The 25,712-nt window shown below is 46.9% G+C and overlaps 1 protein-coding gene across 3 annotated transcripts in view; it reads left to right on the top strand.

Moving 5' to 3' along the window:
• LOC135375217 (protein phosphatase 1 regulatory subunit 37-like) overlaps window positions 1-25,712 on the top strand; it is a 92,562-nt gene that overhangs the window by 37,749 nt on the left and 29,101 nt on the right. For all 3 annotated transcript variants that reach the window (XM_064607935.1, XM_064607937.1, XM_064607936.1), the window contains exon 2: window positions 9,935-10,032. In XM_064607935.1, coding sequence (XP_064464005.1) covers window positions 9,935-10,032 — 98 coding nt within the window. The remainder of the gene's footprint in view (window positions 1-9,934; window positions 10,033-25,712) is intronic.

Raw genomic sequence — 25,712 nt, 5'->3', positions numbered from 1 at the left:
GGACACGTTGGCTTAGTTTGGACATAAAACAACGTTGGAGGAGACGGCGGCGGTTGTGAAGCCTCTTCCTTGCAACAGCGAATGGAATGCAAAAGATGGGAATTTGTAAGAGACACCACACTATGAGAAAAAAGGGTGTGACAAGGTGGTAACTTCTATGGTTACCACCTAGATCAACATAGCGTCTGATAAAGGGTTCAAAAGGGTGGTAAAAGCAATTATCATATATCCAAATTGCTACAAAAAGGCGTAGGCCCCCCCTCGCTCACCGAATCAGAAGTGGTAACCCGTGGGAGGGAGTGAGGTAGCAGGTAGAACTTTGCAACCTTTTAGGCACAACATATGCGACAGATATTACCTCCTGAAAGGTATAACTGCTCCACCCTTTTTTCTGAGAGTGCATAGGAGCTGTATACTGTGAAGATGGCTGCATGGCGTGAAGATGGCTGCATTAAAACACTTCATTTCCCGCGAATAACTGCCCATATTCGCGTTGAAGTTGTCAAGTACTAGAAAAGCACGATAACAGTTGTAGAAATATTACAGCAAGACTTGCGCTTGTCTCATCCTACAGTTGGCAATACAACAGTTATAAAAATATTACAGTTTACTGCAATCGGAGCATTGGGTACCATATAGTAAGTCCGTATTTTGTTTCCGAGCCCACATTTCGAAAGTCGTCCTGCCAGCACTCAACAGGAAGTACGTCACGGAAAATCACAAGCACCCGGGCTCTTGTCGTCTGCTTCCATGCACCCATTTGAAACGGGAGCGCGAAAAGCGGCTTGGAGTCTCACACCCTCGGGTGCGCGAGTGGCGCTTGTGTGAGGGCATACCAGCTCTCCGTCCCAGTGTATTTCCTATAGGGACGTTCGGCTGGAGTTTGGCACGGCGACACTGGCGCCGACTTTCTTCCCTGGAGGCGGGCGGAGGAAAAGTTTTCCAGTATATTCTACAAGCGTAGAAGACATTGTTGGCGATTTCACACGTCATCGCGTGAATTCTGCCCTGTGTTCGACTTATACTTTAGTGTATGTGTACAATGCCTGATGAAATTACTGCAGGAAACTGCGAAATAACTGAAATAAATGCCGGAAATAAGTTATCCTTGCCACCACAGGTTGCACTGATGGCAGTGAGCGAGGGCGCCCCCTGGGCAGCCGAACGGGCCAATGAAACATGCTTGATGCCTTTTCTCGGTCACCACCGCGCAGATTTTAACGCCTATGGTTTCACTATAAAGAGGAAGACGAGATGAATTAAATAACGTAAAAACCATGAACCATGTCGCATGTATTTTACGGCGACGTCACAAATGTGAAGAAAATACACATTTTTTCGCGTCCCTCTTTGAGCAGGTTTTTATTAAACTTCTATAGCCATTGCAAAAAAAAAAAAAAACATTTATTTTTTCTCGAAAGATTTCAGGAATTTATGGACAGAGATAGTCTGAAACACTCGCGCCCTGGGGTACCTACTTAACGCACCCAATATTTCATCCTTCTATTCACGCGAGCAACATCCCCACGGAATATTGTAGTGGAATAAAAAGCAAAAACTGCACACGGGGCAGAAGTTCCGCCGTGTCTTGTGTTGTATTGAGCAATCGCACGGCGCCGGAACACCGGAAGAGGCGTACCGCGCACATAGACGCACCATAGCAGACGACATCGAGCCTGTCGTCTGCTACGAAATATCTTGCAGCCTATGCTTGCAGCTGAGCCTCAGGATATTCCCCATGGTTGGGACGAGCACGGAAAGACTGATTTGGAGCGCGGGACAATGGAAAGCTATGACGTATTGCGCATCTTCCACTGGGATATTCTGGGGAATGGCGCTCCTGCGAATACACGGAAAGGGGAACAGTCCTCCGGCATTGCCTCCAGTTATCCCGTCCTTTGGTAGCTTGCGAGTACAAGCGCTCACCGTCGTCAACAAGCAAACCGGTGTAAAACGTGTTGAAAACTGCGCCAGGTCGTGTTCTCGTGGCAACGACGATGAAAGGAAAACTTTGTTCCGTAATCACCGACGAAACCGATATCATGCTGAGCAGCTCGCCGGGCGGTCTCAGGGGCACGGCGGGCTTCATCGCACACAGATAATTATGGGATCAAGCTTTGCTTTGTGCGTCCGCACTACTTACCGTACAGATGAGTGAGCTGTTTGCGTTCCGTCCTGCGCTCATCCGTGCCGCATTGTGTGCGATGGAAGACATCCTGACGTAACTACGTAACGAGATAAGAATACGAGAGTGCTCGAGGCCATATATGAAAGAGAATACGTTTGAAGTTGCTCGTAGTATTGGGCGAAGACGTCTTCGATTTGTATTTTGCTTCTTTCCTTTGCTGCGCTGTTACTCAATTACGATGAAAAACTGTTTAGTTGCGTTCTTCTCTTGGGACTAACGCGATAGTGTGATGTGATGTGATAAAGAAAAAAAAGGGGGGGAGCGATAGAGTGCTAGGGCCATGTCCTCGCTGAGGGCATTGATTGAATTACTCTGGGAACGCCCCTGGGTCTACGCCTTTTTGTGTCAATCATCCAAATTGACAAAACAAATGTGAGCGACCACCTTCCCTGGGGTCATTGTCTAAGAAGTGCACAATAGACAGGAAAAAAAAAAAGGAAAGGGAAAAAATGCGTACAATTAAATTTGTGTTTTTTTTCATTGTTGCGTAAATAATCTGCACATCAGCGCTCTAAAAAAAGGAGAGAGAGAGAAAGAGAGAAAAAAGAAGGCTCTTCGCAAAACACAACAGTAGCTTTTTAGTTTCGCGTTAGCGCCGCGAGGCAACTGTGGTTGTGAGCGGCATACAGACGTGGACTGATGAAGAAAGGACAGGGGTGTTAGTATGCGTCCTGGGCCGGCTTCGGGGGGAACTGTGCCGGCATTTTTCAAAAAAAAAAAAAAAAAGACCCGGAAAAGTGAGTGACATGAAATAAACAAATTAGGAAGGCGCTCATCCCGCGAGGATTTGGGCCTGTAATTTACACTGACGACTTTTGATTCCTTTAATGAACTTTATTTTGATTAGTTTACACTACGTACTTCAAAACGTAACAAAACGTAACTTCAGTGCATGACACGCTGTGCGGCAACCGTTGCCACGAATGATAGGGTTGTCGCTTCTGATTCGAAGAGAGAGAGAGCGCGAGAGGGGTGTACTCCTTTTTTGCCGCAATTTGGACATACTATAATTGCCAGATTCGTGGAGCCTGTTTGAGTGTGTTAGATCTTCGTAGTGATCTATTGATCTACCAGCTGTTCGTTGGTGTAAATCTCCCGACACGCGTAAGCACTCTGTACACAAAAAACAGCTGGGGGGCTCTCGAGCGGGGATAATTCTGCGCACGAAATATGCAAGCAGTTGCCCGTTAAGTTCCCGAAACCTTCTCCGACGTATCTTCTGTTTTCTTTTCTTGTATTTTTATTTATGTATTTTTGTTCTGCAGTAGCCAGGGGAAAATGGAAGAACAGTATACAGGCTGAAGGCTTCACACAGCGGTCTGTGACCAAAGCAGTTTTGACTTTCTTGAGCGATTCAGGTCTTATGGACAGCCTGTGAACTCCTGTCGTGCAATCTCATTCTTCACTGCCCCATGCGCTCTCACCCTCAACGCATTAACCTCATGCTTTTTCTTTTGAAGACATCTTCTTCTGTAGTCCATCTCATCCTTGTTTCACGGTTCGTTAGTTGATCCTTTATTTCCTAATTCTTTTCTTTTCATTTATTTTCTTCTTTCATTTCTTTTCCTTTTTCTTTGCGGAATAGCAAGCCGACGTCCCGTTTGGCTGACCTTTCCCCGCTTCTTTTCCCTTTGGTCTAATAAATATACCCCCCCCCCCTCCCGAAGGCTCAGATTGGCCGTTCAAATTTGCTCTGTCACCGGGCATTGACTTTTGCCTATCTCACCTTGTTCTTCAACGCAAAGAATATCTGAGACACACACTTGGGAGTACAAGATAGAAAATATGAGTAGCTGCACCCAACCTCTGTAGTGGATTTCGCCACGCTACACTCTTAAAAATGAACTTCGCCGCATAGTACGCTCCTAGCCCACCGTCATGTCGAACGATATCGTTATCTGCCCTGATTTGTTGAAAACTGGAGGCGTAAGCCTTTTTGTGACACTTACTCTGTGCATAATTGTCACAAAAAAAGGCGTACGCCTCTCCGTTTTCAACAAATCAGAGCAGATAAGGATATCGTTCGGGATGATGGTTGGCTAGGAGCGTGCCATGCGGTGAAGTTCATTTCTAATAGTGTAGGATGATCGCTTTCCACGCCGAGACTGGGAGGTGAGGTGGGTTCGAATCACCGCACCGGCTGTATGCTGTCTGAGCTTTTCCCTGGGTTTTCCGGCAGATTTTTCAGACTAATGGGCACTGTTCCCCTGAAGTCGGCCCAGGACGCATACTAACCCCCACGTCCCTCACTCCTTCCTGCTGCGCCCTCTCTCCATCTGCCCACGCCCGTATAACACCGCTCATACACTCTAAAAACAGAACTTCACCGCATAGCACTCTGTGTGCCAACCATTGCCACGAATGATAGGGCTATCGCTAGTGATTGGAAGACAGATATATGGGAGCGTAAGCCTTTTTGTGGCAATTTTCATATATCCAAATTGCCACAAAAAGGCGTACGCCCCCTTCTCTCTCTTCGAACCAGAAGCGATAACACTATCATTCGTTTCAATGGTTGGCGCATAGCGTGCTATGCGGTGAAGTTCTGTTTTTAGAGTGCAGCACCAGTCGCTTCGCGGCGCTAGCGCGGAAGGGAAAAAAAAGAAAACAGGGAAAAAAGAAAAAGAAAAGCATCAGTCGCTTCGCGGCGCTAGCGCGGAAGGGAAAAAAAGAAAAAAAAAATTCGCCACCCCTGTAGTCTTACCACTTGCCCCCTCTCCCGCTCTCTCCTCCGCGTTTCTTCTTCATTTCTTAATTTTTTTTTATTTGTGTCGTTTTAAGAAAAAGATAACATTGTACAGAAAAGAGACTGCAAGGACAAGCCAGTTAAGCCTTTTTTTTTTTTTTTTTAAATGTATATAGAGCGACAGTCGTAATAAATTCTGCTGAAGAGAGAGAGAGAAAGGTCGAATTATAAATGAAGAGAAGCTCATGAGGGAAGGCCACAATAGTGGCCAGAGAAACACAAAAAAATTTATCCGCGTCGTTCGAGAGACAAAAGAAACGGAGGCTGCAATTCCGTCATCTTCCCGCGCCTCGTTTTCAATCCCCTAGACGATGGGCTTATACTTGGAAAAGAAACTCGCGTATGACGTACGTGGGAGGCGACAGATGATATGCACTTCTCTAGCCTCTATGGCTTAGCGCTAAGACTTTCATAATTGAAAAGGTGCGCGCGGCTCGGTTAACGCGCTTGTGAAAGCTTTTCACGGAGCTGAGCGTTACTCTCGACGGCAGACGTTGTGCTGCATGGGAAGTTTCGGGTCCCACTTGACAGTGTTAAGCAGCGCGACATCGGAGTGAACCTGTTTCTTTTTCATTCGGATTATTTTTTGGTTTACTTTTCTTTTGCACGCTGCTCACGTTCGCCGTAACACTGCTGTCTTCCCGTTTTTATTTTTTATTTTATTTTCACTCTGTATAGTTACACTTTAAAGATGGCGTGATCTTTATGGAGGCTGCTTCACGTCTACATCCTCTCGTGGAGGAGTCGCTTTAGAAGGGGTTCGTTAGATGTAACAACACGACAGTGGTTCCCGTTCATTAGCGGTTGCACGGCTCGTAATTAAAGGACGCTCAATTAATTAAAAAAATCGCAGGGATAGGCTGCACAGCGCGGCTTGGCAACCGTCTGACGTTCACGTGATACGAGTATGGCGATGCAACCGGTAGCAGGCATGTGACGTCGTCCTGCACGCAGAACCGTTTTCTTTTTCTTTTTTTTCTTCTTCTTCTTATATCTGTTCTATTGATTGGTTTTCCTTTCGCCTCCTTTCTAACGTGCGTAGAATAGGGCAGCTGACATAGTAGTGGTTGTAATGCTTTTTACGAGCACAAGAAGAAAAAAAAAAAAGAGAGAAACAGAAACGTTCATCTGCAATAGTCGCCGTCCTTGGTGCCGAAAATTTCACTATGAATCTTTTTTATATTTAGGCATAGCCGAATACACTCGGAGGAAAAATAAGTAATCTTTGTCCTTCTGGGGTCTGAGATGCATTGTGACAGTCATATGCCCGTTTCGGGACTAAATGATAAAGAGAGTCAATATAGTAATAGTAAAGATTTGGGTGTGATAGTCTATCGACATGGAGAGACCAGTTACGTTTGCAATTTTTAGATAAGATTATTTGTGATAAAACTGCAAGGATCGATACTTGGAACCTCCATCGTACATCTCACCGAGATTTGATCATCACAGGAAAATTCAACCCTATACAGATGTAGAACTGATATGTCTTCAGACGACTAATTACCTGAAATTCATTAATTAACTCTTTAATTAGGGGATTTCGAGCAAAGGCGAGATAGCACATTGAGAGACTATCCTCGTTGAACGCCATTCCACGTTTTAAAAATCCTGAAACAGTCACGTGCGTTAAAATATCAATCGCCTAATTTTGATACGCAACTGAGCCGGAACGGACGCTTATCTGGGACGGAAAGCGGCTTATCAGGCCTGCTGAGCGGCACCTACACCAATCATTTCCATCGCTCCAAAGCACGTGGCCCTCTGACGTGATATGAGCGCTGTACTCCCCGCGTTCCCGGTTGCCGCGGTTTCGGTTCATTTGCATATCAAAATTCGTAATTTATATTTTAACGCACCTTCGTGTTTCAGTTTTTTTTTTTAAACATTGATTGGCTTCAAACTACACTCTTAAAAATGAACTTCACCGCATAGCACAGTCCTAGCCAACCATCATCTAAAATGATATCGTTATCTGCCCTGATTTGTTGAAAACGGGGGGCGTACGCCTTTTCTGTGACACTTATGTTGTTCATAATTGTCACAAAAAAGGCGTACGCCCCCGTTTTCAACAAATCAGAGCAGATAACGATATCATTTTAGATGATGGTTGGCTAGGACTGTGCTATGCGGTGAAGTTCATTTTTTAAGAGTGTAAGATAGTCTCTCAATCTGCCATCTCGCTTTTGCCCGCAATCCCCCAAGTAAAAAGATAAGTAATGAATTTTAAGTAATTATAGTCACCTTGTAGTTGCGCACTTTCTCCGAGAGGATGTCCGCCTGGGCCTTAGAACTCAATTAGAAAAACGACATCTACGCTGCTCTAATTAGTTTTTTTTAATAAAAATTCTGTAAAGGCTAAAAATAAACACCCTGTATACACTATCCCCGCTGGTAAAGTTCCAGGGCAAGGAGCTCCGAGTCTTGGTCTCAAAATACAGAGCCTTCTGGTGAGAGACGCAGTTCAACCTGCTGCATATAGGCGGGAGGTGCCGTATTGCGGCAACGCACTGCCCGCCGCGTAAGTGGCTACGTGAAATTAGCCGCACAGAGCGGTTAGCCCTAATTGCATCCCGCATGCATTTGAAAGGAAGGCTCGCCAGATTAGCCGGTCATTTCGCCGAAGAAGACGCGGGAGAGGCGCGAACGATCACGCGGCCTTAGTGAATAAGGCAATTAAATGTGCGACTAGGTAATGGCGTAATGTTTTTCAGTATTGACACGCGGAGGAAGGTGACGCGGGGTTAAATACAAGTTGGTTCAGACGCGGGATGTTTGCGGTTACGTGCGCATGTAGCGTGTGCATGTTTAATAAGTATAAATGCGTAGATTGTCAAGGTCGTTCGGATGGATATATACAGCGAAGGATTACAACGGGCTCATTGGCACACCTGAGTAATGCGAACGATTCATTTTGTCATTAAGTGGGGAAAATAATCGTGGTTCATTATCCGTGTATCCACACGTGCCACACTCTCCAGAATGCTGCAGCGGAAGATGCGAAAAACGTCATGGCTTCCTGCTGTCACGTGATGCGCGAGAGCTCAACGTCGTGTCTTCACGTGCACTGCTGACCGTGGGGAATATCCTGCGACGCAGCCACAAGATATTCCGTAGCAGACGACAGGAAAAGACGCTGGCAGTGTCGTCTGCTAAGTTTGCAGTACGCCACTCCCGATATTCCGCACCGTGTGAATGCTCAACATAACACGGGACGAAACTTCGGCTCTGTGAGCGGTGTTTTCGCTTTTTTCTTCCACTAGAATATTCCGTGAGGATGTTGCTCTGGTGAATAGACGGTATTCGGAAGGTATGTCGTATCCCGTATGCCGTGTATTCCGAAACGTGTCTGAGTGGATTACGTTCTAGTGGATTAAAAAAAAGCCGTAGTGGGGGGGGGGGGGGATATGAAGATTTATTAAAGAAACAAGGAAAGGTCAGCCAAAGGTCAGGTGAGAGCGTGCGTGTTGGTAGATGATCGGAAGGTATTTATTCAAGATAACAATTCGAAAACACGATAGGGCGATCGCCCGATTCCTTTCAAGCGGCTGAGATGACATTGATTGATTGATTGAGATATGAAAAAATGTGGAGATGTGAGACATCACATTGGTGAGCCCGTTTGACAGCTTCTTTTATCGTGTCGTTTTCGCAGAGTGCTTCTGATCTAGTAAAACCCGGTAATAATTTGATCTGCGGAAAGCATGTATAGAACATATTTTTGCGCAGACATGAAAGGATCACTGAAAGGGTGATCTTTGTTGTCTTGTCTACCCTTTAGTTTAAACGTTTTTGCGTCGAGTGAAACATCTCTGCGTAATTCACCTCGTTCCCTACGTGTTTCTCGATCAGGAAAAAATATAAAAAAATACTGGAAAGGTACATGCACGTGGGAGTCGCAAGCAAATAATAGGACAAGGGTAACGTGTCGGTCGTACTGAAACATAATTAGACAGAACGCAAAGAAAACACGGCCGTGTCGTACTCTGTGGCCCGTCCGTGCTTTCGTTGCGTTCTGAGCAAATAGATCGTATACAGTCGTAGTACTTTGTTCTGCTACCCTGCATGAACGTGGAACTACTCTCTTAGAAATGAACTTCACCGCATAGCACGCTCCTAGCCAACCATCATCTCGAATGATATCGCTATCTGCCCTGATTTGTTGAAAACTGGAGGCGCGCGCCTTTTTTGTGGCAATTATGAACAGCATAAGTGTCACAAAAAAGGCGTACGCCTCCCGTTTGCAACAAATCACGGCAGATAACGATATCATTCGGTTGGCTAAGGAGCCAACCGAAGGCTAAGGAGCTAAGGATGGTTGGCTAAGGAGCGTGCTATGCGGTGAAGTTCATTTTTAAGAGTGTACCGAAGACAGCTTTCGCTACATCGGTGTCCAAACTAGACTTGCGAATTCTCAGCAGTAACTCGTTAAGTGTATGCGTTGGAAATTCTTCTCGCATTACTTTCTATAGTGTACATTGCACATACCCTTCCATGATGCCAATTTTCTATGTAGGAAAATAAATGAGGAAATTATTAGCAATTATAATATGTTCCTCTGGACAGTCTTCTAAGTAGTCTTGAACTGGCGCATTGAAATTGAATGTTGTTGACTTCGAATACGCTCCGGTAAAGCGTGCATGCTGCGAGAGAGAGAGAGAGAGAGTGAAATGGCCCGTATCAATGCATCCTGTTTACCACCTTCCCTTTCTAATTTGATGCAAATAAGATTCCCATGAGAATGCTACACTTAAAATGCAGAGACTTAAAACAAGGCAAATTAAGAAAAGCCAGTGATCTGAAAGACCGCAGTCAACGAAAAGTCAGTGAGAGCCGCGCACTCGAACCCGCACCTCTGGGATTGACGGTCAGGTGTGCTACCAATTGAATGATTTCACCAGTTACATAACACAGACGTCGCGCAGCCGACGCTCGTGTGTGTCGTGTTTTCCTCTCGAATGACGTTGTGTGTAAGGCACGCTCCCTTTCCTTTCTTTCAGCGTCCATGCTGACGTCAGATGATCTCTTGGAGGCGTACCGGAAGTCGTGTGTCAAACAGGGAGTCAAGCCCATACCCTGCGTGGTTTCGCAAGTGAAGGTAGGTGGTCTGTTTTCCTTCTTTTCCACGCTTTGTCCAAGGTTATTGCATCTGAATCACACACTCTCGCACAGGTCGTGCTTAGAGAAATTTCGCATCGCGGAGAGTAATTCTCGGTCGTATAGATCGAACTGATCGATGAGGAGACTTCTTGCCTTTTCTTTAATTTATAATGATCCGATACAGAATGTACTGGCTATGCGCGTGTCCAACCTAAGAACGACAGGAAATGTAGTCCGGCAACCTTAACAGAGCTACTCCGCCGGGCCCTGGGAGTATATTAAAATGTACTACGCCACCAGTCGGTTTATATCTTGACGAGACGTGCAGTGATGCGGCTGTTATTTTCGGGCAATAGGAACAAACGCAGGGCGGGGCTTAAACATGCCAAACCAAGCCAAGCCAGAGCCCGTGTTGAGCCAACACCTTCTATAGATAACAGAGAAGGCCTCTGCACTCTTTCAGTTGACGTCACGTACCTGGTCCTAGGCGATAGATAGATGTGACGTCACCGAAAGAGCGAAGAACAGAAAAGCTTGCTCATCGTAAATGTATGGCAGCCGGGGCGTGTGACGTTAAACCGTGTTGAGGCTTTCTCTGTTGTCTAGAAGGTGTTGGTTGAGCAATGTCTTGAAATGTCGAGAAAAAATAAAATGAAGTGAAAATGACCAGCACTTCGTCTCGTATATAACGTACCAAATATGTGGGTATATATATATATATATATATATACATATTTTATACGCCTAGGTGATCTATGGGGTCACTTGTCGCCAACCCTAGTGTCTGTAGTCTTCGCTTACCGACATTAATTTTCCCATTCTCTCTCGCTTGTATCGATTTTATGTCCCGCAACACTTTTGCGATCGCGCAGCGCGCATTATACCGGAACTGGCGCCCGCTCGACCACTATACCGGGAGGGGGCCTCGAGAGCGTGGTGACATAAATCTTGGTTTATGCCAGTGGTTGAAGGGCAAAGTAAAGGAGTTGCTGCGGCCGCAGGCCGTGTGGGGGCGTGCGGCATCGATCTTCTCTCGGCTATAAATGGCTTCGGTGGCAATGTTGCTGAAGATGTGTCCTCTGCTTCCGATTCGATTCGTGTCTTCTGCTCTGCGTGCACGGCAGTTCGGCCTTGAACTCGGGTAGTTGTTGCGAGATGAGTTCGTTTACGGTGTATCGGTTCCAGTTACAGCGATGGTGTGTTCTCGTAGCCGTCTGCTATAGATTGGCTTCTGAATCGAACATGCGGCAAAGCGTGCGCTGGATGGCGCTTCCCCTTCGTGATGTAGCGCGATAGTCGTAGCTCACTGCGGCCTTGAGGGCAAACGAAATAAATAAACCGAGGACGTGTGCGTGGTTTAGAGTATAATTAGCATCTTAGTGCACGGTTTTATTGCTTATTTCTTTCTAGTTTTCGTGGCTTATGTACGGTTGTGACTTCACTTTGTGTTTCAATGTAACCTATCCGTTGAACATGAGACAACTGATGTTCTGAGGCTGGGACACATAGAAAGGACAAATACAGTCATGTCTCGCTTATTCGGAGTTCAGATATCCGGAAACCTCGTTATCCGGACTACGTTACCGGGAACGAACCTGCTGCCATTGGATTTTGTCTCGGTTGTCTTCCAGGACCCAGGTTATTCTGATTCGCTTATCCGGAAAAGTGTCAACGTCCTCTGTCCCTGGCATGTGCTGTGTTCGAATTATTCCGGAAAAGGGGTCACATCTCACGGGGCCATTCTGCAGTATTTGACCTTTTCTTCTAAGATCACTCCTTTTTGGTGTGTGCGGGCACACTGTAGAGATAGTAGACGGTAAGCTAAAGAGGTGCACTGCACCCACGGAGCGCAAGAAATCCACACGTCAATGTCCAGGCCGTCTGAAAGCATCGCCTGTCTTTTGGCCTATGCCAAGGGCATTTGCAAGAAGACAAAAACACATGCGCAGGACCAACTTTCTCAGACCTTGCCCTTAATTGAACAGCAAGGCGACGCAGCGGGTGCTGTATCAATTACCAATATTATATCACACGCGTGCCTACTAATTTCAAGAAGCTCACTTCGCATGAATTTTTGAAGAACGGTATTTTCCTTATTTTCTTTTCTGGAGCTATAAAGAGGTGTCCCAAGTTTTTCCGGTTTCCGCGGAAGTATGCTTGGTCCGGTTATCCGGAAATTCGTTATCCGGACGGAAAGGGACGACTCCCGAAGTGTCCGGATAATCGAGACATGAGTACATACAAAACCTCAAGTGCCTAGGAAATTAACGATGAAAGATGGAAGTCACTGAAAAGGTTACCCAGATGTGGGTTCGAGCCCTACAGCTGGCTAACCTTTCAGTGACTTCCATCTTGTCTCGTTAACTTCCATCTTTGAAAGTATCCGTGTAGCTGCGACTTTAAATTCTCGGAGGCGGAAACGCTTCGTGCTCACCAGCACAATCCCAAATAAAATGTATATTTCACGGCTGTATTTGTATATACGTTCAGGGTCAGACGTTGTCGGGTTAAATGCCTTTTCCGGGTTCGAAGGGGATTGGGTGCTATTTTGAAATTTGTAATTCGTGGTGGAAGCGGATGCCAGTGTACATCACATTCAGGTATATTACCGTGTTTTTCTTTTCTTTCCGGCCAGCAGTTAAAAAGCATTTATTGGTCAAATATATACGTTTACTTTTTGTAGCTTTTTGCCTCTTCTCCCCACCAACACTTTTGGTGAAATCAATTATTATTATTATTATTATTATTATTATTATTATTATTATTATACATACCTCGCCGCTTATAGAGACAAGTGCCACATGTTGTAACATCAAATGTGCTTGGCATAGTATATTTAGCACAAAATCATATTTACGTCAGACATGTACGTACAGATAATTACTAAATGTACTTGTTTCCAAATATTGTATTTGGTGTTCCTTTTGTTAAGTGTGTGCATGTATATATGTACCAATTGTTTATGTAATTCCACTTCCCCATGTAATGTCTCTTGACCTTTGGGGCATCTCGAATAAATAAATAGATAAATAGTACACATGATACGTGATACAACGTGACACGTGAGGTGGGATCCTAGGAGAAATCGGGTTTAACCCGAATCGCTCCTAAACTCGATTCGAGAGGGAATAATCAGGAGGAATCGGGTTTAGCCGGAAAAAAAGTGAGGCCCTATTCATATACCCTTTGCAACATCCAGCACCGTTTAGCTACAAGCCAAACGGACAAGAGCGGCGTCTTCGCAAAATCGACTCTAATATTTCGTATAGGTTACAACAACGGATGCACCTACCGCTGGAAGCACCAATTCACCGGGTCAGTACGTGAGAATGTTCCCATTCGCAAATGCGTTTCTTCGCAAAAAAATGATGTTGCAACCTCGCCAATGTACTCCACCTGTGGCGCGAGAGAAGATTCCCATATTCTGATAGAATGCCAGCGCTACCGCACGAGCCGGCTGGCGCTCCGAAGAACCCCTGGACAGAATCGATAAAAAGACCTTTTGATGTCCTGAAAGTGTTGGATGATTGGCCCGCTCTCCGTCAATAGTGCGTTCGCTTACATTTTTTCTCGAGGTGATAGAGGAGGAGACATCATCGCAACGCCTCACCAGCCACGTGTGCTTTCGTTCTGGAGCAGCTGGTCTCACGCCAGGGGTGGATTCAGGGCCTCGCTTTGAGGAGGGGGGGGGGGGCGGTTTCTTTGTTGAAGCACGTAACTGGGGATGATAGAGGGGGAAAACTATATATAACTTAATGTTTTCTTTTTTTGGGGGGGTGGGGTGGGGGGAGGGAGGGCGATCGCCCAACCGCCCCCCACCCCTTGGATCCGCCACTGTCTCAGGCTAAGTGAGGCATACATCTCCATTGCTTTTCTCTATCATCGTCATCACGACCACAGCGTCATCTCGTGGCTCGCGTACTGGTAGCGGGAGAGATCACGCTGGCGTTACTAAGCATATACTTTGTCTACGGGACGGCTGACTACTGTGCTGACCCCCTTGGTAAAAAGCAACCCAATCAGAGGAACGAAGCTGTGATTGACAGGTCGAGCCTCTTTTTGTGACTCCTCCCAATGGCCATACTCCCTTTTAATATACGGCTCTGGTGAGACCCGCAGACCAACGCCACCTAGATACACCTCCTCTCCCTCCTTCGCAACGTGGACACATCTAGTCAGAATTCGTCTGCTACTGCGATTTGCCGTTCTGCGAATTCAAGAACTCGCAAATAATCACACATTTATCCAGCCCCCCCCCCCCTACCCCATACATCCCCCTAACAACCCCCCAAAAGCTGGAGGAGATCCCCCTAAAATTTTGTGACATTGCACAATATTTCGTCAAAAGCATGTAAATCCCCCCCCCCCCCCCAAGGACGAAATTCTGGGTAAACCACTGATCACAGCTAACCTCGCGAAGTTGTACGTATTGACTAAAAGTGAAACATACTTTCCAGAAAAGCATTGAGACCGTTATGCGCTTTATTTTGTTTCTCAAGCAATTACCCGCGGTATTCAGGACGCGGTGGTCATGTCTAAAAGGGTAACAGGCCATATCGGCCATTCCCCCGCTATTAATCACCTTAGAGCATTACGTCGCCGAGCAGAAAGAACGGCTCGTCGGACAGGGCAACTTACGGACATTGTGGAATACCGCCGGATGAAAGCTAAAGTAACACGAGAACTTAAAAACGAGGACAGGAAGCGTTGGCGTAAGTTTTGCCACCACCTTTCACCGTTCGATCCGGCCACGAAGATCTGGCGGACAATCCGATCTCTGAAGGAGGCGCCCCCTCAAAAGAATCCTCTCGCGGCCTTGGCTATCGTTCAGCGTGTAGACGAGAACACGCTTGCGACGGACTTCTGTGTGGTACTAACGACTCCGGCGGCTGCCTCGACCACGCCCCTACACCACAGTTTTGTCCACAGTTTGACGGCTGACCTTCACCACGACTGGCCCCGTCCCCCGGAAGTTATGGACCGCGACTTCACACTAATCGAGCTAAAGGCAGCGTTGAAGCTTGTGAACGCCAGCTCGTCCCCTGGGCCCGATAAAATCACCTATGCCGCCCTACGAAACCTTGACGGGCGGTCACTCCAAGCTCTCCTTCATGTCTATAATACGTCTTGGCAACAAGGATCTTTACCACATACATGGAAGGAGGCCTTGGTTGTTCCCATCCTGAAACCAGGCAAGCCCCCAAATGCCCTATCCTCCTTTCGCCCGGTGAGCCTGACAAGCTGTATGGGGAAACTGATGGAGAAAATGGTTTTGCATCGCCTCGACTGGTGGCTCGAAAAACGACGTGCGTTCCCTCACGAAATGGCTGGATTTCGTCGCCACCGAAGCTCCATGGATCCAGTTCTCGACCTAGTCTCTACAGTTCAACATGCTCGAGCCCATCGACGGATCGTCCGATCGGTCTTCCTTGACATCAAGCGCGCCTATGATACCGTCTCGCACATTTGTGTGCTGCATGCCTTGCGCTCGTTTGGAGTATCCGGTCGGCTCTTCATCTGGCTCCAAGACTTCCTTACGGACCGAACTGTCGCTGTCCGTACGTCCCAAGGCCAAAGCCCTCAGCATCCTGTTCCCCAAGGAGTCCCCCAAGGAAGCATTCTCAGCCCGACACTCTTTAACGTGGTGATGGCCGGCCTACAATCAGTAATTCCTCGCAAAGTGTCGTTCTCCGTGTATGCAGATGACGTCGCCCTTTGGACAGTAGGAAAATCACGCCCGGCTCTCCAGCGCCGCCTGCAGCTCGCTTTAAACAACATCCATACGTACCTGACGCACCTCGGGATGGACCTTTCACCCGAAAAGTGTGTCGAGCTCCCTTTCACGCGTAAAGCTATGGCCAATTTCCCACTTTGGCTTGGTTTAAAGAAGCTAGAACCAGTACGCTTTCACCGCTTCCTTGGCGTGGTAATCGACTCGGACTTGCGCTGGGCTCGGCACATTAAACACCTTGAAACTAAAGTGCAGCGATGGCTCCCCGCAATCCAACATCTTTCTGGCCCAGGATGGGGCTGTGATCAGCGTTCCCTGCTCGCGGTTCACGCGGCATTGGTAAGGGCAACTGTGCTTTACAGCCTTCCTATTCTGCACAGGATATCAACAACTTCATTAAATACGCTTCGGTCCCTGTTTGCTCGAAGCCTTCGTCGGTGCCTCGGAGTTCCAAGAATGGCTGAAACACGACAAGTACTGGCTGAAGCTGGTGAGCTCCCGATTGAAGTTCTCCGTGAACGGGAAACGGCTCGGCAGTACCTCCGTTTGCGTGCTCACATTCCCCGCCACCCGCTACTCAGGAAAATTCGATACCGCCCGGGAAGCGACTTCTATCGAGTAGCGCAGAGGACACGCCAGACTCTCACTGGCTTCATAACTAAGGACACTATACCGCCGGAAGCCCCCTGGTCTCTACCGGTACCGCCCACTTTTGTACGCCTCCCAAACCTTCTGCAAAGAAGAGATCAGGTCCCCCCTCAAGTCCTCCGAGCCCATTTTCATGCTCTGCTAGACGAGAAGTTTTCTACGTTTACGGCAGCATATACTGATGGCGCATCCCGAAACAACAAGTCCGCCTCAGCCTTCGTCATTCCATCCGAAGGCGTCGTGCACGGAAGACGCCTTTCACATCCAACCTCCTCCACAGCTGCGGAACTCTATGCCATCCTTTTCTTTCTACAACACATCGCTGATTTTCCACCCCGGGAATGGGCAGTCTTTACAGACTCCAAATCTGCACTTCAAGCAATTGAAACTTCCGGCATACGAGGCCCATCCGCACCCCTAGTCACAGACGTGTTAATGGCTTACCACACTATCTACGCCGCAGGCCACAGGCTAGTTCTCCAGTGGGTTCCAGCCCATTGTGGTGTCGTGGGGAACGAGCAGGCCGACAGCGCCGCAGAAGCAGCACTCTCGTCTCGGAACCGGACCCGTATTGTTCTGCTCAGAGGAGACCGCCGTTCAATTCTGCGACGTCTAGTGACACCCCTGGCTTCCCGCCAACGGACAACCGACATTCTTCCCCCCTCTATGTTGAACAGAGTTGATCCCACGCTCGCTTTCCGCATGCCACGAAACACATCTCGTCAGGATGCTGCATTAATCCACCGCATGCGCCTCGATGTGGCCTTTACAGCTCAGTGGCGTTACCGCTTGAGACAAATTGATTCTCCCACCTGCTGCCACTGTGGTGCTCTTGAGGATCTGGAGCACATTCTTCTTCATTGCCCTCACTACGAACCTTCCCGAACCACACTCTCCGAGTCTCTTCGTCAGCTGGACTCTCGCCCTTTCTCCCTACCGAAATTGCTTGGTCCCTGGCCCAATCCAGCCCAGCAACGCTCTGCGCTCAAAGGTCTTCTGACATTTCTGGACACCATCGGACTTCGATCGTTATTGTAAAGGGGCACGTTATTTTATTCCCCCCATTCCACCAAGCACTGGGGTAGAGTATCGCCTGTTGCGATGAAACTCCCCACTCTCCAAGGCCGAAAATAAAGTTGTTGTTGTTTGTTATTTTGTTTCCTGTTCAGTACGCGGGGACGTTCACTACTCGCAGACGACAGTGGCTGTCCACGCGCCTGACGGTGGCTCGTCTCCATGGCTACGACCACTGAAAGCACGTTCGCGATTGGCTACGGCCGTTGGAAAACACGATCCTCATTGGCTGACTCTTAGTTGTTACGTCACGGCGACGAGTAAGAAGGCTTCCTGTATCTAGGTTGTGTTGCTCAGACTCTTTCGCCGCCAGTACTGAGATGCGAGTTTTTCTAACGAAATCTTATATGCCCTTGAAGGTGTGCAAAGCACTTCATGTTATATGGGCAACATTGTTGCCCCCGCGGCGCAAATGACCACAAGCCTCGCCTGTCGATATTTTCCGCGAAGGAACTCGACGACCTCACTTAGCGGTTGCAACGATTGCGCCCGTCTGCTGCAGCTAATTACCGCAAACGATTTCAGACACAGGCTTTTTGTGGTTAGAGGTGGCTGCCTCGCGGCTGACGGCGTCCCCACAGATCCGGCCAACGAAGCGCAATCGTGATTGGCGGACTCCCAGTGGTTACGTCACAGCGTTTATGCGAATCAGCTTGTTTACTGTATATGTATGTGGTGGTGCAGTGGGGCACCGCTGCTCAGCGCGAACGTCAGATCAAGTGGTGCGGACTCAATCAGGATGAGTCTTAGAGAAGAACGATTGCTACATCTGCGGGGGCTGCAAATAAATAATGCAGAAGGACGTTACGGGCATGATGAAAGGACAACGAGGAGCTTTTCCCGCTCAGAGCCATTGAACGTTTGCTTGTCCTTCGGGACGGCCTGTCTCCTCTCCATTTCTCTGGGGCCCTCGACAGCGACATCGTTAGCCTGCCGCGAAATTGATTCAGTCGTCGAAAGGGACACCCAGTAAGATAGTAGAGAGACAGTTATTTATATATTTATTTATTTATGTATATAGCCAGAGGATAGAAATTGCAGAAAGAGAGAGATCGCTGTCTATTAGAGCTTGAAGTCACGTTGGTGGGAATATAGTACTGTATTACGCACCCGACAACTCCGGATACCCTTCTTCTAGCATTCTGATAGCATTCTGATCCATACTTAAAAAACGACAAAAAGGCCCAGTGCCGGGGAGACAAAAGGACTATATACAACACAGTGCAGTGTGTCTGTCGACCAGTCCTTTTTGTCTCCCCGGCACTGGGGTTTTATCGTTTTTTACGTATGAAAAAACAAAAACCTTCAAACCACGCAATTTTTAATCTTTTCTAATTCTGACTCAGCTGAGCCCCATGGCGCAACCGCAGCGAACAGTGGGTAATATTTCCTCTTCTAGTGCCAACATCAATCATTACCAGTGTCAATACTAATCTCAACACCACTGTGCCAGAGTAAGTAACCTGAAAATGGGTACATGGACAGCATATAGGACATGTCTTCCAGGACGGTACATGTTATCGAGCACATGTTGCAAACAGGGCGACTTTGCTCGCCACCGGAAGAGTTCGATTTCTGCAAGGTTGTGGTTGAATTCTTGTGGTTTATAGGGGACTTTATTTGTTGTTTGACCGGTCATCGCTTATTCTCAAGCAGCATGCCAGATTCATGGCAGTCGTAGAATTTCCAGGGTGGAGAAATTATCGATGTCATTTGTTCCTCAGCACATTTACGGTGCTTGGGTAGGAAAATGCCTCCCACAAGAAAGGAACCACCTGTCTATATGATTGGGGACACCCTTTCATGCAGTTTTCTGAACCCACTGCCAACATAAAATCAGCAGTTTGGACAAGTGTTAAAATAGCGGGTTTTAGTATATATCGGAAGGTGTGTGCGATATCGGTTTCCAAAACTTGGTAAACCTATTGCCGTATAGGGTTTATTCACATGACGTCATCCGTAGGAGACCGCCACTGTCGATAGTATAGGTAGATGTGCTGCCATCGGCCGCCATATTGTAGGTCCCATCCAAGCCGTCAACCATATCTAGGGTTCCGCGCTTTCGGTTTTTATTTTAGGGCGGATTCGGCGTATGTTTTTCGGTGTTTACTTATGTTCGTGAAATCGGCGTTTTTCGGTGATTTTTCTGCCGTGTACATGGATTACCCTGCAGTTATCGGCGAATATAAATCGAAAATGTAATTTTAAAACTGTGCGTCACAGCGGAGCCTTAAAACGACCAATACAAAATTAGTCCTTAATTAGTCCTTAATCACTAAAGGAACACTTTATTGCTCCACAGCGTAGTGGTGGTAAACTAAATCGTGAAAGCAGAGTTAATTTAAGCTTATTGCAACGATTAATACCCCCTACCCTTTCCTCAGACATTCATTTCTATTCGGCGTTTTTCGGTTAAAACCGAATGACGGAAAAGTTACCGGTGTATGTTTTTCGGTGTTTTTCGATTAAAACCGAAAACGCGGAACCCTACCCATATCGCACTCACCGTATATTTGGTGTTTCAAAGTTATTGTGCTGTGTGATTTGTATAGCATATCCAAAGTAATTTCCATGTTTTCGACGTTAATTCGACGTTTTTCATCCAAAAAGCATACGGCAGCGAACGAATGCGGGAACATAACTTCGAAGGACCTATACAGTATGGCGGCGAGGTGAAGTCAGTGATCAATAAACCCTATTCATTTGAAGTGGCTGACGTCACGTTGCTAATCTTTGATTCGACAGCTGCCTTTATCGTATGGTTTCGGTATAGAGAGCGCTTATACGGTCTCGTATACTGAAAATCCCTTATGTGTCCGGCTGTGCAAAGTCACGAAACTTTTTATTCACCGGTGACAGCCCTTCGTTTTTGCAGGATCTTCGTAACCGTAACAAAGCGTAGTAACTGGAAGGATCCCTATACAAACACAGTCATGCTTTACCCATGCACGATGGAAAGCAACAGTTCTGAGGCTGGAACAAAAATAGATGAACACAACACAAGCCCACACCAATACCATACCATACCATACCATACCATACCATACCATACCATACCATACCATATCATACCAGCTTGCGTGGCCTAGTGGTCAGGATGGTCGCCTTCCACTCAGGGACTGGGAGGTGACTGGTGTTCGAATCAAGGCACCGGCTGTGCTGTCTGAGGTTTTCCCTGGGTTTTCCGGCAGACTTTCCAGACGAAGTCGGCCCAGGACGCATAGTAACTCTCTCTGTCCCCCACTCCTTCCTGCTGTCCTCTCTCCATCTGTCAACGTCTGTAGGTCGCTCATAGCTGTAGTTGCTTCGCGGCGCTGACGCGGAATAAAAAAACATGCATACAACACGAGGACGAGGCAGCGGCATCTGGTGAACACGAAGACGCACTCGTCAGTGGAGAGGTGCATGGTTCGATCCCCGCTGACTTTTTCGACGACTACCGTATTTCAATAGGGAGTTCTAGTACATAGGGAAACTTCGGAAGGTGTTCACGATGGCAGTTCCGAAAACCATGATAAGCCACTCACCCCCTTTCTTCTTCTTCTTCTTCTTCCCAGGAAGATGGCCGCGATCCGCAACGGAGATTGGCCAGGGCTAATTCATTATGACATGAGTATGATAGTGACACTAAGGGGTAGAACCGGTTGGAGCTGGCAACGAATGAAATGAGATTATCTGCGATGACGGGATTCCATTTGCCGGTATGGGACGCACCGAACGAGAGTAATGCGCGTAATGAGAGAGGCACGCTGAACCTTAGCAGTGGAAGGGTGAAGGACTGTAGGCGATGAAAGATGAAAGTCACTGAAAAGGTTAGCCAGCTGTAGGGATCGAACCCATATCTTCTTCCAGCCTCTTCCAGCATCTTCCAGCCTCAGGACATCAGTTTCTCTCTTGTTCGACTGTAGGCGAAGGCGGCAGTAGGTACTACAGTCGAGAACGAAATGTTGGAGGGTTTCGTGGTGACCGCATTCAGGACACCCTGGGGAAGGTTGCACCCCACCGCGATGGAGGTAGAAGTAAACCCTCTTTCTTTGGAGCGAGTGACATCACATTGGATTTGATAACTTCTTTTATCGTATCGTTTTCGTAGAATTCTTTTGATGCACTAAAACTCCCTAATATTTCATACTTTACCCATCGTGGTCACGAAAAAAACCCCGTTTTTACGAAAAAGAAAAAGAAAGGCTGTTTCTCCGTTTGGAAAGGGGTGTGCCTCGAAATAAAGTGATCGAAATCCCCGCTGCAAAATAAACTACTGGAAATAAACGTTATCTGACTATAAAATGCACCGTTGCGCGCGGGAAACTGCCAATAGCGAACTTAGACTAACCTGGACGGAAAGATGCAAACACCAAACTTCGACTAACCTAATAATAAACTAACCTAACGGCCGCTAAAATTTGGCTTTCGTTCGCTAAAACAACAACAACTTTATTTGCGACCTTGGAGAATGGGGAGTTTTATCGCCACAGGCGATACTCTACCCCACCGTTCGCTAAAACGACTTGGACAGACATCGAAAACCCGTGAATTTGGGTGGTTAAATAGTGATACCGTGTTTTTAAACACGGCATATACCATCTTACGAAGAAATCGAGCATTCTCCTTGATTTTCCTTGTTTCGATAACGGGAATTTCCGGATCGGGTATTTCGCAACCGGGAATATATCGAGGTCCACCCTTGGAAAGGTCCGCGATGTATTGGGCGCAAAATTTACTTCGATGGCTTCGAACTAATTTTATTTCCTCAATTAAATTATGTAATAAATTTGATTAAGCACATTAATTCAGCCCTACACCTAGAGATGCAAAATTTTCGGAAATTTTGAATCGCTCGATAAAAATCGTTTTAAATTGAAAAAAAAACAAAAAAACATTGAAACAAACGCGGTTACTGCTGAGTCGAAGCATTGCCGGCCAAGCCACAGCATACAATGAGCTAGAAACTTCATCCCAAGAGAGTGCTGTCTACTCAGCGATAAGTAATTGGAACAACCCGTCCACTATGGTGAGCTACGTCCACTCCGACCAGAACTCCGACATTATGTGAACGCGATGGCGATCGCTTGGAGCAGCCAGACGGAGCTCTGAGTTGGTGGTTGTTGGCGGATTAGAGGCACCCAAGGCACTGTTGGCGGGTCGGAACGCATCGAAGGCACGAAAATTTACATTTTTGAATTTTGTCGCCTGGAAATTTTGGGCGATTTTTCCGGAGACGAGGGAAAAAAACGAAAAAATAACTGATTTTTTCCCTAAAATTTCCGTTTTTTTTTTCGGGGCTTCGCATCTCTACCTACACCTAACCGTCACGCCAAAATGTTACGTGAAATTTCTCATTCAAGCCCTTTTTCTCTTGCAATAGATGGAGTAAATAAATATTGTCAAATATTTTACACCAAACTCTGTATGTCTCACTGTATGGCGCCTATGTTTTATTAACAGTAATTTTCCCTTTCCAGAAAACTATAAAACGCCATATACATTCGTCAAACCAGCCTCTCTAGGAGCACGAAGACATTATTACACCATGTGTAATACATAGAATAAGCTATCCTGCTCTTTACCAAATCTCATTTCGCTGAGGGCCTGCTTGTTCCATTTAGCTTTACGCCCAATTTCTTTCTGTTTCGTCCAATAACTACCTCAATTTATCTTATCGCTAACGCCTGACGGCCTTCTCCAGTCTCGACCTATTTCTCCTTATGTAACACCCACGTGGTAATAACATTCGTTTGTCTATAGGTTACCGTTTTGTAGTGTGACTGTAAGCGTTGCTCTAATTAAGATAGCGCGCATAAAGCGGCTTTTCTTGAGCCGGTGGAAATCGGATCCTTTCAGATTGGAGCGTTTAATGAACTGACTATCCTCTGTCGTCTGAAAAGGAAAAATCGAATATTGGACAGAGGATCCGTTTATATTGGTGTCGTCTCCTGGAAAAGGATCGGCCCAGGGGTGATGTTGTATTTTTTCTGTGCGCTAATTCATGGACAAGCGTGTTCTTCTATGAGGTCCCGTCTGTCGGAGTAGCAAGCCATGTACTATTATCGTATCCGTATTGCAACTTTAGTTGGCAACAAAAGGGCTGATTCCCTAAAAAGTCACAAACGAACTTGGCTCAGCAGAAACTGAAAGCCAACACACATCCAGTACCTGGACAGATATTGATATACACTGTCAAGCATTATCTGCAAAGTTTCGCGGGTCACAGACGTAACACATTACAGTCGTATTGTGGTGTAACTGCTTTTTCTGTAATGCGGAAGTACAGGCTTATTGTTATTTCAGGAGCATGGGCGACGTACGTAGATATGATTTCTGCTGCATTGCATGTCATTGACCAGCTGCTTGAAATCACGATGGAACCAAGGGGGAACCCCTCCATGTCGGCCTGTTTATCACGAGCAGCGCGCGTTTCCGCTTTTCGATGAAACACAGTGCGTGAAGTAACATCCGTGTGACTTTTGCGAAGCTGTAATAAAGATAGTCTACCCCCGTAGCTAAAGGTAAATATGCACTCCGAGAAAAAAAAAAAGGGCGGGTTAGTCATCTTGGGGACTAGGCACATCCCACGAGTAACATTCGCGAGAATACCTCAGCGGAAGATGCGCAAAACGTCATAACTTTCTGCCGTCACGTGAGCATGAGCGCTCAACGTCATGTCTTTTCGTGCTCCTCAATTCAAACCGTGGGGGATATCCTCGCAGCTCAGCCGCAAGACGTTCCGGGGCAGACGACAGGTGTCGTCTGCTATGCCCGCGGTACGTCTTCCCAATATTGCGGCGCGCTGTGTGCGCCGCCCTGTGGGCAGTTCCGTCCTTTTTCTTCCAGTAGAATATTCCGTGGGGATGTCGCTCGTTTGAATACACCACGGCATACTTGTTCTGCGATTATATTCCCACACGACAAGCTCCCATTTACGCCCTACTTCCGCCGTCAAGACCGTCTGCGTTCACCTGGGCGGCAGCAGACGATTTATTTCGTAGCAGACGTAAATGGGCGAAAGCAATGGCGGACATGGCTTCGGCTGGCAGGCAATAGCCCTGGGGTAGGGGTACGATTCGCGGCAAGCTATTTATCATATTGATTTTATACGCGGAACCATTAAGAGGGTAGTCGTCGACCCAAGTGCGGGACGAGGTGATTGCACTGCTCTGGCCTGCACGATTATGTCGTGTTAGCCGTATAGTGTGCCGTGAAAAGCTCTACTATGAAATGGCAGCGCAGCTGTGTTCGGGAGGAACGTATTTGGTTCTGCACGCAACTTTCTTGCATGATCATTAATTTTGTTGCTATTTGTGGAGATTCATTGCAATTTTAAACTGCTTACTGCTCCTGAAAACAGGGTTTTACACTTTTGTGATGACTCTCTAATTTTTCATTCTATAGCCTGGAATAAATCTAAGCGACATCAAAAGTGCAGTTTAATTGAACCCTGCTTAACTACGCGTTAGGTCCGCCTCATTCACTCCGCCCGTAATCCCGCGCTCACTCAGCCTTTCGTGCTGCTAATTAGCTAAAACGTCTGCGTATGTAAAGATAAGCCCTCTGTTACCTTTTACTCGCCGCTCCTGGCCCAATCACCGAGCTTGGCATATAAAATGTGATGCAAAAGAGAGGCGTGTGTTATCGTCTGCGCGCAAAGAAGGAGAACGCAGAGGGCGGAAACAGTTGTTTGAAGTAAGTACGCTTGACTCGCACAGATGTTCTCTCGTACGACGATCGGGTCGTTTCGAACTTTAGAAACATCGGCGAGTGAAGGAACACGGACATCGTTCCGAAGTTTTCCCGAGTTTAATATGCCAATCCAAATGATCTGCTAATTATTTTCCGGTTTTGGGAGGTTTTGTCGTTCTTACAGGAAGTAATAGCCGCCCTTCGCGCGAACGGTTCAGCGGAAAGTCGAGGTGTCGTCTGCAAGAAAAAAAGAAAAAGAGAAACCAGCGTGGACAGAATCGTTACACTATTTCATCAAAAATGCAAGAGCCAATTAAAGGAAGAACAAATAGCTTGCAATGAAATGCAAGCTGGCTGAAGGTAAACACTCAGAATTGGCGTGGGTCTCGTTTGGGAAGATGCAGACGACAACGAAATGGTATTTCTTTCCTGTCGTCTGCTTCGGAAAATGCAGGTCTCTACCCGTTATTGAGTTCATTTTTACTGCAATTTACTGATTGTTTAAAAGTAATTCCCCTTTGCATGTGCAAAATTAAAACAATAACGTT

The sequence above is a fragment of the Ornithodoros turicata genome, unplaced genomic scaffold, assembly GCF_037126465.1.
Source record: "Ornithodoros turicata isolate Travis unplaced genomic scaffold, ASM3712646v1 ctg00000843.1, whole genome shotgun sequence".
In the NCBI taxonomy this organism is placed as follows: domain Eukaryota; kingdom Metazoa; phylum Arthropoda; class Arachnida; order Ixodida; family Argasidae; genus Ornithodoros; species Ornithodoros turicata.
Note: the sequence above shows the minus strand (reverse complement) of the source record. Positions and strands in the feature narration are given on the sequence as shown.